This window comes from Orbicella franksi, chromosome 6 (genome assembly GCF_964199315.1).
Source record: "Orbicella franksi chromosome 6, jaOrbFran1.1, whole genome shotgun sequence".
NCBI lineage: Eukaryota > Metazoa > Cnidaria > Anthozoa > Scleractinia > Merulinidae > Orbicella > Orbicella franksi.
The window spans coordinates 29,936,858-29,952,871 of record NC_138150.1 but is presented as its reverse complement, the minus strand read 5'-3'; the positions used below and the strand labels follow the sequence as shown (position 1 = coordinate 29,952,871).

Sequence of the window (16,014 nt, the reverse complement as noted above, 5' to 3'; positions counted from 1 at the left end):
TACATTTTAAGGCTTGTAAGCTACTTTATCTGAAATTTGCCTCGCAAAAAAGGACTTAGACTGAAATGTTATGAGGGACCTGAGGTTTTTTGTTAGCTCGGACATGCTCGAACAGGGATAGAGACTGTCGGGGGAGAGTCGGAGTCACCGTATTTTCCCTTATCGTTTATTGTGTTCGCCAGAACGTAGTTCTAATCGCGTAACGCATAAAAATTGGAGACCTGTGTATCTATCTCTCTATCTATCTATCGGGGGACACCAATTTGGCCCCCCAAAAAAATTCTTCAGGAGCGAATGACGTCATGTCCATGCTAGTCGCGTCTCCATGTGTTTATCTGCTGTTACCGGCAAGTTGCGTATTTGAAGTTTGAAGTTAGAGTTATGGCGTTAAATGACCTTGTAGCTAAAATTTATCAGTGTTTTCACGAAATGTGTACGACTTTTGGGACAACTTGACAAAGGTGCAGTTCGGCTCCCTGTTGTCAAAAACCAACACTGCGTTGTGCGGAATAAATCGATGGAGGAAATGTGTCGTTTCCCCTTGCTGGCTTTGATTTCTGTGCGCAAATTATATTACTTTAACTTACCGAGTTGTGTAGCTCGGCAGATGGCCATGATTCGTGGTTATAGAACCATCTTACCGAGTTGTCTAGCTCGTTATAGCGGGCTAAAAGAGTGGAAACAGAAGCCGCACATTTAACTAGAGAATGTTGGTATGTAATCAAACACCTAGAAAGAATGTTCAGCTAGTTAAACGGCCTAGTGAATAACAGTTTATTTATTTTACATGAATGTAAATGATTATGTTGTTCTGGTCCCCTTTAGTCTCAGGTCATTGAAAGTAAATTGAAAATAACAAAAAAAAAAAAAAAACTTGGCATAGACGCAGAGCCTGAATTATGAAATTGTGCCACAAACCAAAACGAATTTCCTTTTGGGCAAACAAGATTTTCATGAACGCAAATCGAATGGGAGCTTTAAAATTGCTTACAGGCCAGAGTTCAAACTTGGTTTTTTGTTTACATTTTGAATTCACGCTGAGTTTACGTCAAAACATGAAATTTTTAAGGCGTAGTATTTTTGCCAGTCTACGGAAACTGGCGCCGTCACGCAACGTTTTGAACAACAAATCGGCCATCGTAGTCTATACAGGGGACCTCTTCACTGGCATGGACTTTGACACTATGATATATCTGTGTGTGTAAAACCTCGGTTGTTCATGAAAAATGTTGAAAGTCAGCTAGTTAAATCATTTAAGGTATATATATGAAAGTGACAGTGTCGAACGCAATCATGATCTTTGATAACTACTAGTATTTGAAATAATTTATCATGATTTGCAGTTGTTAGTTTTAGTGCCAGCGGTCCACATCGGCATCAGATCCATCAATCGTAGGAAGTTTTAAAATATGTAAAGGTGATGATTACGGATCCCTCGCCATATTAACAAAGCTTGTAGGTCCTTTTCAGCGTTTCTTTGAAGAAATTTCAAGCACTCGTGGAAGAATATTGTAACATTTCTATACGATTTTTATCCCAACATATTAATAAATATCAACTGAGTCGTACAACGTTCCACTTAGTTTAGTCTCTCAACTTGCGTACAATTCTATTTAATTGAAGGGACGTTCCTTACGTAGTAGTTTCTTGTTGTACATAGAGTGTACGGTATATCATGCGCAGTGACATAAAAAAAGAAGGGTTTTGTTTAGAAATGTCCGTGATGGTAATATTTAAAACGCAAAAAGAACAAAACAAATCAATGAAGCGGCACAATCATTAACGTATTACGTCACGTAGGAAATAGAGTCTAGCGCTGCGTGCCACGAGAAGCAAGGAACAGACGAGGTATTAACAGCAAGAGAAACTGTATTTATGCCATGTGCGATCTCCTCACATACACAATCTATGTCCCGGATTCCGGGACCGAGAGGGGTCTCGGGACTAGTTCCCAACATCTCCCCCCTTATATAAAAAAAAGAAATGTCTCTTACAAAATACCACAATGGGCCCTATAAATGGCCTAAGAGAATAAGCAACTGTAAGTCAATGTAGACCTCTAGGTCAGTTCATAGTCTTCAAACCTCGAAGGAGGTTTGATGATCCTCGTTCTTGTTCTTGTGTTCCCTAGAATGGGTTCTGTAGGTTTGTCTTGGCTGGCTAGAGTTGCAAGATTCGTGGACCCATTTTTTGAGAGTCTCTCTGTTTCTGCGTGTTGTGTCTGCGCTGGGGGATGATTGTTACATGTAACTACAGTTTCTTCTGCTTGTGGTGTTATGGTGACGTTGCCGTTGTCCGGTGGTGGTTCCTGGATCAGTGGCGGAGGGGTGGTCTGTGTTGGTGGAGGAGACTGTTCAACTGTTGGCGTGATATGAACCCGGTTTCTACGGATGGTGCTGTTCGGTGTCTGAATGGTGTATGATCTGGGTCTGTCCTGGGAGAGGATAGTTCCCTGTATCCATGGATGACCCCTCTGTGTAGGTGGAGGTTTCGCATAAACACTTGAGCCAACAGCAAGCTCGGGATGTACTTTGGTTGGTGAGCTGTCGTAGTAGCGTTTGCTCGCAGCTCGCTTCAAGGTGAGCTCTTGAGTGACGACAGCTAGGTTCACGGGTGAAGGCTTGATGAGGTGGTTTGGTGTTGGCAGTGTTGTTCTTGTACGTCGACAGAGCATACGCTGTGCAGGTGAATATGTGAGTCCCTGGGGCGGCGTGTTCCTGTAATTTAGCAGTGCGGACTGGAGGTCAGTGGATTTCTTCAGTGCTGTTTTGGCCACTTTGACGGCAGCTTCGGCTCTCCCATTGCCTCTAGGGTGATATGGTGAGGAGGTAGTGTGTTTGAATCCATATTGTGTGGCAAAGTCCTCATATTCCTTGCTTGCGAATTGTGAGCCATTGTCAGTATGGCACATCTGTGGTATGCCAAACCGCGCAAAGTGGGCCTTGGTCTTGTTTATTACTGTGGCGGAGAGGGTGTCCTGGAGTTCGTCGACTTCTATCCAGTCCGAGAAATGGCAGACAGTAACCAGGTAGTCCTTCTGCTCATGGCTAAAGATATCTTGGCTCACAATTTGCCACGGCTGCGTTGGGATTGGTAACGACTTCATAGGTTCTTTTGTAAGAGTTTTACTGTACTGGACACAGACACTGCAGGTGTCGCACATGTCTGAAATGGCTTTCCTCATGCCTGGCCAGAATAGGACTTCGCGGGCCATGCGAATGTTTGACTCTGCTCCAAAGTGGTTCGCATGTATTTTCCCAAGCATTGTTGAGTACATGGACTGTGGAACTAGGACTTGCTGACCTTTGTAAATGATTCCATTGTGTATGCTTAGTTCCTCTCTGAAGGTCCAGAAAGGGCGGAGGTTGGTGGCCAGGTGTTGTTTGTCGTCGGGCCAGCCAGAGATGATAGTTTGTTGTAGATCAGTCAGGGTTTGATCCCTTTTGGTTTCTGATTTGAGGAGTTCTTCTGTGACATCTGTGAGACGGGGGTTGTGGTCATTCTCGGAGTGTTCAAGTTCAAGGCGGAACACTTCAAACCCTGTTACATTTGCATGCACTGGGGTGGGTAAAGCAGCGCGGGATAGTGTGTCTGCTATATGAAGGCTTGTACCTTTCTTGTAATGTAGGCTAAACTGATATCTCTGAAGTCGCATTAGCATTCGCTGAAGACGTGCGGGTGACTTATGAAGTGGTTTCTTGTAGATGGTTTCTAGGGGTTGGTGGTCGGTGTGCACTGTGATGTCTGACTTGCCAAATAGCCAATGATCAAATTTCCCAAACGTGTTGCAGATGGCAAGACATTCCTTTTCGAGTTGAGAGTAGCGCTGTTCTGTGCTGTTCAGGCTGTTTGAGGTAAAGGCGACTGGTTGGAGTTTACCGTCAGCATTTGGTTGGAGGAGCGCTCCCCCCAGGCCTTCTTCGCTGGCGTCTACTTGGAGTACCACAGGTTTCGCTAGATCATAGTATTGGAGGATTGGTGCAGTGGCGATCAATTGCTTTGCATCATTGAATGCTCTTTCTTGAACCTCTGTCCAGGAGAATGGGAGATCTTTCTGTGTTAGGGCAGTGAGGGGTCTAATGACGGTACTCAGATTTGAGCAGTATGGCGATAGGTAGTTGGCCATTCCCAGAAAGCGTAAGAGGGCTGCCTTGTTTCTCGGTTTGGGCATAGTAGTTATCGCAGTGACTTTGTCAGGGTCAGCTTTCATCCCATTTGCTGTGATGATGTTGCCCATAAACTTCACCTCTGGTAACTTGAACTGCAGTTTTGTGGGGTTTAGTTTAATGTTCTTTTGGAGGCAACGTTCCATTAGGGCTACAAAGCGACGATCATGATCTCGCTCAGCTTCAGTGAAATCTGTTCCCTCTCCAAAGACCAAAATGTCGTCAGCTATACAGATTATGCCCTCTAGACCCTCCAGAGCAGAAATAAGTCGCATCTGAAATTCTTCTGGAGCACTTGAGATCCCGAAGGGAAGGCGTTGCCAGCGGTAGCGGCCATAAGAGGTGTGCATTGTGGTCATGCGCGAGGACTCTTCGTCAAGAGGTATGTGGAGGAATCCATCGCGTACATCAACAAGAGAGAAGCATTTTGCATGGGCTAGTTTATGAAGCTGCTCGTTGAGGGTTGGCATTTGGTAAATGGGACGAAGGATGGCTTTATTTACCGTCTGGCTGGGGTCGATGCATAGTCGGACTTTTCTGGGAGTTTCTCTGATGACTTCATTTGAGCACCATGGAGTTGGTTCATCAACCTTAGTTATGATGCCGGCGTTCTCGTATTTGTCTAGGGCACTCTTTTCTGCCGCCCGTTTGGCCACTGGGATGCGGTGGATAGGCATTTGAACTGGTGTTACATCGTGTTTGATTTCAAAATGCACAGGGGGCCCAAGGCAGCCGAGACCTTCAAAGTTCTCAGCATATTCCATTAGAATGTGTTCTTTTTGAAGCGCACCTGCGGGGGGTAGTCGCCGTTTAGCAGGGATGTTGATCGGTTGAGACGGAGAAGGGAGTGGGTTGCAGGTGCTTGGTCTGTTGTTGTGGAGTTGTTCGATGTGGTTGCATTCCACTTGCTCTTGTGCTTGCATTTCCTGTGCAGTGGGCGGGGTGTCCTGTGCTTCGTTGTAGTGGGCGATCGTTACTGACGGAGATAGAGAGAAGATAGTGTCTGATTCAATTCTGATAAGTCCCAATCTTTCACTGTCGCCCCCTGATAAGAGGGCGGGCTTGTTGGCCATGATGTCATCTGGTAGGATTTGGAAGGTTAGGGTGACATACTGATTTTTCCTTTGGCATAGCAGCTCGACTTGGCCCAAAGGTCTCAGTGGGCGAGTGTTCCCATATGGTTGTAAGAGAAAAGGTGATTTTGACATGTGGATGTCTTGGCCTAGAGTGGTGAGGGTACTATGAGATAGGGTGTTGCACGAGGCTGCTGTGTCAATTTGGAATGTAATTGGCTGGAAGTGTGAGCCGGTAGCTGACAGGGCCAGTTTTACAAAGTATTTCCTCTTCTTCTGTGGAGTTCCTAGAGAGTAACATTGCTCGTGATAATAATCCGCATATACCATGTGGTCGGTTGGTTCGTCTCCACTAAATTGCAAGTGATGCACATCTTCCCGACGTCGACTGCTGCCCCTGTTACTGGGTGTTTGGCTGGGGTTCCGGTTGTTGCGAGTGGAAGGAGGCAATGGGCCTCCCCGTCGTTGGAGTGGTTGGCCGTTTGCCAGGCAGACATTGGCGAAGTGGTCATTGATACCGCATTTCGAGCATGTTTTGCCCCGTGCTGGGCATTGTTTCCATGGGTGAGGTCCCCGTTTGTCTCCACACCAGTGGCATGTTCCAGGCTCTCTTCGTAGTTTCATTTCTTTATGTTTCACCCAGTGGACTCGTTCCTCGGTGGTTGATTTTGAGGAGTCGGTTATCAGCTTGTTTGCGGTGTAGGCAGACTCTAGGGCCTTGGCTTCGGTCACCACATCTGCCATGCTCTTAGGTGTGTTGTCAGGCTTGAGATGTGTTTTTAGCAACTCGGCTCGCATGGCGTCGTTGTTGAGTCCAAATATAAATTTGTCGCGGTACATTTCGTCACTGAGTGTTCCGTAAGAGCACAGGCTTCCGGCTTGCCTAATTCTTACTTCCCATGCTTGTACCGATTCGGTCAGGGTTTGGTTATGGCCCCAAAACTTAAATCTGTCGGCCAGAATTGAACTGCCGGTCGATCCCGTGTAGTGGATGCGAAGTTTCGCCATCCATATCCAAGGTTTGGCTCTGTGAACAGTCGCGATCTGAGGTTCTATCGTGTATCGTATTACCTGAAGTGCTTCGTCTGGCATGGCCGATCGAAGTGCGGCGATTTCGAGCTGGGGTTTCTTGTAATACTCGGCTGGCTCCGTCTCTGGGTCTTTGTCCAGGTTACGGTAGTCTGCTTGAACGCAATAATCATTGAACCTGACTTCGAAGTTTTTAAAATTTTCGGAAATGTTTCCGGTTAGGTTGAGTTCTGGGCGCTTGAGGTTCGACGCCATGAGTTTGTGTATCCAACGTAACGTTGCGAGAAGAGGTTTCGTGATCGAAGTTTTCGCTGGGGCGGTTCTAAAAAAAAAGGTTGATCCCACTTCTGACACCAAGTCTAGCGCTGCGTGCCACGAGAAGCAAGGAACAGACGAGGTATTAACAGCAAGAGAAACTGTATTTATGCCATGTGCGATCTCCTCACATACACAATCTATGTCCCGGATTCCGGGACCGAGAGGGGTCTCGGGACTAGTTCCCAACAATAGGAAAGTCAAACTGACACAGATTACCACATATATTATAGTATTGAAACGACATCGAGTTGTAAGATATTTGTAGTACAACCTCGAAAAAAGTTCAAACGCTAAGCCCTGACAAGTTTTTCTCCTTCCTTGTGTGGTTGCCTGTCCTTCTAAGGTGAGTAACGAAAGAATGTCGATTTCATCTTGTGCCACAGTTTCATGCTTATTGCGTGTTGAAAACAACAAGATGCTAATGTGATTGGGCTTGATTTACCTTGCGTGTCGAATCTCTTCAAAGAAACGGCGAACGTTTTGGAACCATTCTGATTTTTTGTCATTCAAACAAGGCGTTATGTGCATTGTAAGGACTCCCCGATGTAAGGAGGCTATCGTATATGGACTTAGGTCACTCCAGGAGAGCAGTTTGCACAGGTTGTGCATGTGAGTTGATATTTGTGGTTGTTGTTGTCATTAAAACTGTGTTTGGGTCGTCTCTAAGCCGTAAATTTTAAAGCTGTAAGATAGCGAAGGAACCCTAATCGGAAGCTAGCTCTACTGAGCCATGGTTACAAGACGCAACATATTTAAGAGACGAAGTGTAGAAGACAACACTTTCCATTCCAGCCTTATAAAATGCACACTTTAAATGATTTTACGTCTTATTCAACGATCAACATGTTACCATGAGCAATTCAGAACAAGCACCTTACGTCAGTATAAGCTGAGTCACCTGTTTTATTTATTCACGTCAGATCACTTTCATATCTAACTAGCAAAAAGGAGATCGTGATGAAATTTGTTCAAACCATATAATGTCACTTTTGTAATTATGGCCGTTTTTGTATGAGTTTGACTACTAGGCTGGATTAATTACTTCCTACTTTAGTATTTACTGTGGTCTGTAACAGTATTTGAGTTTTTATTTTTAATTTAAAATGGAAGAGAATAATTGGAGTTTACTGACACCTGTCTAAGGTTTATTTAATTTAAAGTAAATTCAACATGTGCATGCATTAAGATCAAAGATAGTTATAATGTTGTTGATCCGTTGAAGAGTAACATTGGATTACGAGCCTTAGTTTTCTAGGAGCTGATAGTTGATGGCACCAAACGATGAACCAACTATCAAGAGTGATAAACTGATGATTTTGGTATAATTTCGTGATTTAGATGTCTGCATTCGTGAGGAAAAGAACGTGACGAGCCAAACAGCGGTCTGCGTGGGAGATTAACGTTTCACCGGAAACGTAGCGAACTGCAGCGTACTCGCAATCATCATAATTGAGCTTTTATATAGCCTTGTATTAAACAGTAGATGCCCTGGTTTTTGTCCTTTTTGACGTTGAGTTATTTAGTAATATTTATAAATCTTTCCGCGAGACTTCGGAGAAACTAGAAAATGGTCAGTCTCTCGAGGGCCAGTGAGATTTAAGATTAACTGTTATAGTCAACCAATATATGCAGCCATTAGCACTGCACATCCAGTGTGGGTACAAAAATTAATTAATTAATACCTAAATTATATCACGATCATTTAATCAACCTTTAAGATGATTTCCAGCCCGTACTGCGTATTGTCAGATCTCACTCGAAGGACTGCAAATCTTTGAGGCATTTTTAATTCTTTTTCCTGCAATTCCTTTGAGTTTTTCAAAGTTATTTCACATAATGATATCAGAAAGATCGAAGCATCAAGCTTTGCATTCATAATGGCGGTTGGCACGAAACTTTGAAGTTGTCTCGTGTAAGTTGTTGCGAAATTTTACATTTTGTGACGTGTTACAAAAACACAAACGTAGGAAAAAACACTCGAGAGTGTGCAGCACGGACTAGGAATCATCGTTAAGGTCTTGACATAACACCCATCTAAACAGAGGTTCTTGTTTCAGTTTCAGATTAAACCAGGATAAGTGTAATTGGTGTGAATTAATCATTTTAGATTGATTCGCTAACTGGAGAGAATTGCGAGCAAATATTACGGCAAAAATGAACTCAGGTAAGTCAATATATCGTGGCACATTTTACTATATGGTGAACCTATTATAAAGACAGCAAAAAAAATTTACGTAACGTGTACTAGTCTAACATTTTACTGATACTCACGATTTACAGTTTAAATAGCTTCTCCAGATAAACAATTCCTCGGTTAGAGCAAACAAGCGCCTTAATTTTGAGTCAAATTTTGGCAACATCTCAATGTAATAAATTCTAATAGGTGTCTCAAACAAATCAGGCAATACTGGTGCTTGTTCCATGAAAAAAACACTTTCGTTTCCTTTTATTTTCCAGGCAAAATGACTCTGGAGGACTTTTCTTTGCCTGGGACAGTTCCTGCAGAAGATCTTTATTTCCAGGGCGCCATTACAAAAAACGACATTGAGCTCGATTCATTGAAACCGATCAAGCCAAAACGAGATAACGATGCTGATGAAGAGGGGAAAGATGCGGCTCTACCAAGCAATTATGGAATATGGAATAATTGGGTGAATAACACTTCACTGCATGGTATCCGTTATGTGTTCTGGAGACGTCCCCTCTGGGCCCGGATTGGCTGGTTGCTATTGCTGCTTGCATTCACCGCATATTTCTTATTCACCGCGTACAAATCATTAGACAAATACTTCAAACGCCCTATAAACACTGTAATCACCCAAAAGTACGTCAATAGTCTTGAATTCCCAGCTGTCACCATTTGCCCACAAAATCTTATAAGCAAGAAAAAGATGTATGCTTTGGACGGCGACGCTGATTTTGTTCGGTACGGTCTCAACGACAGCTTCTGCTCAGCTACGAAGTCAGTTCGTGGTGACAAGCCCTGTGGAGCAGCCATGGTGTGCTGTTGTTTACCCTTCTTTCTGTTCGATGGCGGGAACATTGTTCCAAACTGTACAACTCCGTACCTTGCAGCCTTGATTGCCGCACAATACACCTCTGGAACCTTTTTCGACACCATAAAATTTTACGAAAAGTACAGCCCGGGAGTCGAGGAAATGCTGAAATCTGAATTATGTGTATTTGATGGCAGAATAGATAAGCTATGTGGCGTATCGGATTTCTCGTCATCCGTGACGGACTGGGGTGTGTGCCACACTTTTAATGCGGGGCTTGGTGGACCGGACAGCATCAGAAAAGCTAAATTTACAGGCGCCGGAGGGGGTCTGAACATCTTATTGACCGCGCAGATTGATGATAACACAATTGGAAGACTGTCAGAGGGATTTAGTGTTATAATTCATCGACAAGGAGACCATTTTCTTCCTTGGGATGGGATTAACGTTGGACCTGGTATGCAAGCCACAATCACGCTGCATCAACAGAGGGTGAGCCAAAGTAAAGATACTTAGCTGTCGGTCGTACTCGGAAATTTATAACCCACCTTGATACATGGGAGTAATTCCCCCTTCCCTAAAATTGTTCTGCGTTTTATAGATAGACCTCAGCTTACTCTATAAGATAAGATGTCCTTTGCTGGTTACGACATAATATGATGCCACACTTAAATATTCTCACTTTTTTTTAAAGGTTAGAGTTAAATGAATCCGAATGGATCCATAAATCATAACCGAATGTAAAATGGTATTGATCCTGTAAAGCTGCTCAGCAAGACTGGGGGAAAACGAGGAATTCTGCCCAAGAGCAACATTTGGCTTAACCTGCATGCCAAAACAAGGTTGCTGTGGCAATGTCAAATTACGTGGAGAACCAATTACATGTAGCACGTTAAAGTTTCTGCGCATGAAATGAACAGGATGTATGATCAGCTGTTGAATGTTTTAGCATGACAGTGGAGATCCTCTTTTCAACTTTACGTATTTGCATCCAATACGTGCAACACAACCATCCCGTGATATGTGTATGTTATATTTATGTCATGTTTCCCATTAAGCTAAGTTGGATTTCTTTCTCATTTTTATTTTCTGTAAAACATACACAGAAAATTGATTAACAGTTATGATTAACAGGTTTCGTGGTGTGATTCTTTGTCTCTGACATTTTTCTACGTCAGCTAAAAAATCTAGAGGATCCTTATGAGACAAAATGCGAAGACAAGAAGTTAAAAGCCTTCAGTTCCTACACACTCAAAGGCTGCATCTATGAATGTTTGGCTGAACACATTATGGAATCTTGTAAATGCCGTACCGCTGGCTATTCAGGTTTGAGGACCTTGCTTTTCCGTTTCTCCTTAACAAGCCCTTCACACAGGTCCCTGCGATTTTGCCTCTAGCGGCAAACACACCGTTGTTACTGTTGTGTCGGTCACGTGACCTTATACGTAATTCCACCGGAGCGGAACGGGAAGATTGCACGTGGAACGCGAAGCTGTTTTGTGAGCTTCATGTAGATTCAATTCGTTCCTTGTTGGTGAGCTTAAATGCGATTAAAGGGACACAGTTATTGACGGAATACAACAGTTACGCAGTGCAGCGGGCGGGAAAATGGTCGCCAATACCGTAATAATGTTTTTGCTGTTTGCTAGTTAGTCTTCAAAGAAAAAAGTGAGATATTTATTGTATCCTGTCTCTTTTCAGCGGAAACCTCGTTGAAGACTTGTGCTAAACTTGATCAACCCTGTGTTGTGAACGTTACCGGTAAGAAAACATCCTAGACATCAACTCTAGAGCGAATACACATTGGCGTTTTCTCGAAACCTTAAATACTTTGGTCGTAACCTATCTTCAGCTCAAATGACGTGCCACTTTGTTTTTGTTTTGTTTTACCTTGGTTTTACTTCGCTTTTTCTTTTTCTCTTGTTTGGTTTTGTTTTTCCTCAAGTTACGGTATAAGATAGTTTCGGCATATCAAGAACTTATTACGCCTCTGTTCCTAATGTAGTTTTCAATCTCTTTGATCACACCAATAAAAAAAAAAAAAAAAAAAAAAAATATATATATATATATATCAAGAGGCTATGTTCATAGTGTCTTGAAAATATATATTAGAAAGACTTTCAGTAAATGGATTGGTTGTATGACTTTCTTGTGGAGTGTCATAGCGAACCAGACTTTCTATTGATCCACTTTATTTCAACTTGTGCTCTGACTCTTCCTGCCAGTTATGGACTGTTTTGCTGTCTTTCAAAGTCATTAATCCCCCTTTTTGAGGACTTAGCAAGTCTTTCAGTTGTGAATTTGGTTTTACAGATTAATACCTAAAACCTCTCTTTGATGATTAGGCATTGAAGTCCAGAACCTTCTCATCAATACACCAGGTTTATTTTGCACCGGGATTTCCCCATGGCTATCCAACGAGATCTGAGTTTTTAAGGCAAATATATTAAATACAAATGCGTTTAACGTTTCCAGCCAACCTCAACGTTTCAGTCTGTGACTGTACTGTCCCTTGCAATGAGATCAGATACACAACAGAGGTGCATTATTCCAAGTTCCCGGATGCAGGTTCTGCGGCTGCGTTACAAGCTGACGGTATCACCTATCCACCGTTCGAATACTTAAGGTAATTGTACCTTTATACCGTTCGAATACTTAATATCACCTATCTACCATTCGAATACTTAAGGTAATTGTGACATTACATTAATAAACCAGTATACGGAGGCGAGCTTTGACAGCCATGAACTTGTCGCATTAGAAACTCTGGGAATAATTAATATGATTCATTTGTGAAAAGAATATTAAACGAACGTACCACACTATGTAAATTAAATAATCCCCCTGGATTAAATTCTATTGACAATCCATCTTTAATTACCTGCAAGTATTTGGTTAGATTTTCATTTACACTCCGTGATAAGCAGAGGGAGGCATTTTCAGTCGAAAGTACGTGTCTCGCTTAAGAGGCAGTGACCTCAGGCCCCCGGGGCGAGGGATACTCCCTCATATGGGCTATACAGGTATGTGCGGCCCCAAAGAGTAGGGTTTTCCAGCCGTTTTGATCATAAATAGGGTACCGATTTTGGCACGTTTGGACATAAATAGAGTATGGTTTTTGCACTCTAGTATATATATAGGTATGTTTTTAAGAAGAAGCCACTTTTGCATCATTATGGAAAAGAAAATCAACAAAAGCTCTTCACAAATTGTGTTTACGGAAATTTAGCATTGGTCTGAACTAGGCAACTAATTATAAGGCAGGTCTGAAACAGGGTTTTGATTAAGGGTCAGGTCATAAATAGGGTTTCGAAATTTTGTCAGGCCATAAATAGGGTAGGGAAAATCGCAGATTTTGGACATAAATAGGGTAAGGAAAATCGCAGATTTTGGACATAAATAGGGTAAAGGTTTTGGCAAGTGGGCCGCACACCACTACTCAATTTTTCTGGGAGGCCTCAGGCAACGTTCATTTGACCACGAAGCACTCTATCCGGCCTCTACTGACTAGAACATAGGCACCTGCACCATCAACGGCACAGATAGGAAACAACGTTTTATATGTACGATGTAATGTTCCCATGGTTTATTTTTCCAGGAAAAACTCTGTGTTTCTTCGGATTGGCTACAAAACACTTAGCTACGAGTTACTTGAACAGAATGTGGCGTTTGGTGTTGAGGCGCTGTTTGGTAATTTTTCTCATAATTTTCTTGCTTGTTTGTTCATATATCTGAAGTGGTAACTGTTGTAGCCATATTTGATTAGATTCCTGTCTGCGTCTATACCGCTTTACTTCAAATAAACTTCGTATGTATAATTTTTACACTGGTAGTGTCTGAGAAAAAGCAAAACAGAGAACCAGACCTTAGCATATTAAACCGTTCCAGGGTAGCTTTTATGTTTAATAGCCCAAAAGTAATATCAGATGATGCGAAATGGATCACACAGCTTTTCTTTTTTGCAAGTTTGTATAGAATATTATCAGGGTCAAAAATATAATGACCCTCCAAACCCGCAAGCAGCATTGTATCCGTTTTGTTTTCCATTAATTCCTTGCATTAATCGAGATTATTATCTGGCTTGTGTTTGCTCTGATTGGCTAATTCTAGGGCATTGTTCTACCTTACTACTGACCCACGGGCCGGTCACGGGTCTGCAAAAGCTAAGCAAAAAGCCATATAATAAACAATAAACAACTACACTACACTCTACACACTACAAAAACACGGCTACAGAAACGATTTCTCAATAATAAGAAACTAGAGACCGAAGCAGAGTCAATGTTATAGCAATCACAAGCTTTCGACGCGGTCACAACATCTTTCTTAAATGAATATGCCGGGAATCTTTTTGTTACGCGAGCTTGGATGGACCAAGTTACGTGTCAAAACATCCTCGTACAGCCGGAAGTTGACTAATAGATTCCCGCCATATTAGCGTCGAAAGCTTGTGATCGCTAAGAACATTGACTTTTTTTCGGTATCTCGTTTCTTATTATGTCTACCACGTACAGAGCCGGGAAACAATATCTTAACTCGATTTCTCAATCTTAGATATATCAGGAGCGCTTTCCTTAAATTTTCACAATTTTCCCCTCTGAGGATGTTCACCCTGGGTACTGAACTGGGTCTTGATTTCTTTCTTGGTTCTTCAATGGCCGGTTCCAATTAAACCGATCTGATTAAATTGACTGTTCTCTCTGTGCAAGACAAATTTCTACAAAAGCGAGGATAATCATTATATTATTCGACTACTGTTCAACAATTTTCCAACTAATGATATATTTAGATTAACCTTTGTAAACATCGTAAGTTTCTTGATGTGTCGTCTGCCCAAGATTTGGCACAAGTCTTCACAGTTACTCTCGGTTACGCTTTTGAGTGCACTTACAAATAGGGCAGACTACAGAAATCACAGGATATCCATGGATGGTAGATGACAAGGACGTCCTGGCCATATATAGGCATTCGGTCAACTGGTCAAATAATACTAACTAATCAATTATTAGCCGAGAGCCAGTCAGGTCTTTACAATACGGGAAAATCTCACTGAAACCGAGGCCTTGCCGTGTTACCGGCAAGGCTGGGGTTTGAGAATTCCCCGTAAAGATCGAACCTTCCAGGACAATAAGTTGTTTATTATTTGGCTTTTTGCTCTGTCTTTGCGGGCCGTGAGTATCACGGAGAATAATGCCATAGAGTTAGCCAATCATAGAGCGCGTTCTATCGGCTACAAACGCAAGCCACACAATAACGTATTTTATTGTTATTTATTACATTTTTTTCTTCTTCTTCTTTTTTTTTTTTTTTTTTTGTGGTTAGGTGAAATTGGAGGTAATATGGGTCTGTTTCTTGGATGCAGCCTAATGACCATTTTTGAGTTTGCCGATCTTCTTGTGGCCTTGGTTTTCGTTCGTTCATTGCATAAAGAATATCAGACTTAATAGACCTTAATATACCCTCAGATATCAGAGCGATTGATCAGGAAATATAGTGTTTTGTTCAACTCTTGGAAATGGAACATGCGACTGAGTCATTCCTGTCCGGTGAACCCTATCAAGACAGGCCAGGCTCCTGTAATTGTAAACTGTCAGCACCCGTTTAACTACTGAAATCACGACTTTTCTGAAAAGTAGCTCTGCATGTACGCATATAATGAGTCAAGATATTCACATTTAGCTGGAAAATCAAGGCCGTCACGTTTATTTATCAATTCATAACCACTTGATTTTGATGACACAACTGCGCCCTGGCTACAGCAGTGCGATACTTACTAGACTGGTCTAAATCTGCGAGAACCAATATACAAATGAACTGTTCGATTATGTTTGACCGTCCATAGCCTAGAACCATTTGTTATCGATTACTTAACAGTATTTTCAAGCCGAACAGGTTCGGAGACGAATTTGACATGAAATTAGACAAATGACTTCCACAGAGATTTCAGCCAAAACCTGAAGGAGCAATATGTCATTCATTTTATCAAATCTTTTCATTACTGAAGGTGAAAGAAGGATGTAAAAGAATAGGCTTGTGATAAGATCGCTAGCTCCATGACTTTACATTTTTAAGTTAGACAGCCAAGTATAGCCATTGTAATAACGTCACGTACGCTTACTAGTACCAAATAAATTTGCTTTTGACACAAGTAAATAGTACTGTATAGAAAATGAAATGTGGTTCCCGTTGTTATTTGCAATGTATGCATTCATAGCAAAAACAAGTTTTAATTGGATTTTACAGAAAGCAGCAATATATATTTTAAAGAATATTTATTTAGTATGTGCATTAGAAGGTCCCTGCTAGGGGAAAACGAACAGAATCGATTCGAAAAATTGGCAGGCTTGAGAAGCGAGGGTTGTGTTCCTCCTGTCCTTATCTTTGTAAGATATCAGTGCTCATGACTGACTTGTTGCTAATTTTCAGCCACTG

General features: G+C 42.1%; 2 protein-coding genes across 3 annotated transcripts; one reads left to right on the top strand and one right to left on the bottom strand.

Moving 5' to 3' along the window:
• Positions 1 to 2,059: 2,059 nt before the first annotated feature.
• On the bottom strand, positions 2,060 to 6,523 carry LOC145490587 (uncharacterized). The gene has a single exon (XM_081469682.1). The coding sequence runs from the start codon at positions 6,521 to 6,523 to the stop codon at positions 2,060 to 2,062; it is 4,464 nt and encodes a 1,487-aa protein (XP_081325808.1).
• A 256-nt stretch (positions 6,524 to 6,779) lies between these two features.
• Positions 6,780 to 15,723, top strand: LOC145489515 (acid-sensing ion channel 4-A-like). Of its 2 annotated transcripts, XM_081468498.1 has the most exons (8): positions 6,780 to 6,929; positions 8,644 to 8,750; positions 9,044 to 10,074; positions 10,761 to 10,908; positions 11,284 to 11,343; positions 12,058 to 12,208; positions 13,181 to 13,272; positions 14,905 to 15,723. In XM_081468498.1, the coding sequence occupies exons 2-8, from the start codon at positions 8,741 to 8,743 to the stop codon at positions 15,024 to 15,026; spliced, it is 1,614 nt and encodes a 537-aa protein (XP_081324624.1). In that variant the 5' UTR covers positions 6,780 to 6,929; positions 8,644 to 8,740; the 3' UTR covers positions 15,027 to 15,723. The 2 variants fall into 2 exon arrangements, 1 of the variants encoding a protein (XP_081324624.1); XR_014049603.1 differs by lacking the exon at positions 14,905 to 15,723 and having other exon boundaries at positions 12,058 to 12,271; positions 13,181 to 13,267.
• Positions 15,724 to 16,014: the final 291 nt, after the last annotated feature.

Bases quoted from the DNA above. Each gene is read 5' to 3' on its own strand.
- LOC145490587 (XM_081469682.1), bottom strand. From the start codon at position 6,523: ATGGCGTCGAACCTCAAGCGCCCAGAACTCAACCTAACCGGAAACATT.
- LOC145489515 (XM_081468498.1), top strand. The intron at 10,075-10,760 runs GTGAGCCAAAGT...TTTCTACGTCAG, and splicing joins TCACGCTGCATCAACAGAGG to CTAAAAAATCTAGAGGATCC. The intron at 12,209-13,180 runs GTAATTGTACCT...TTATTTTTCCAG, and splicing joins CCACCGTTCGAATACTTAAG to GAAAAACTCTGTGTTTCTTC.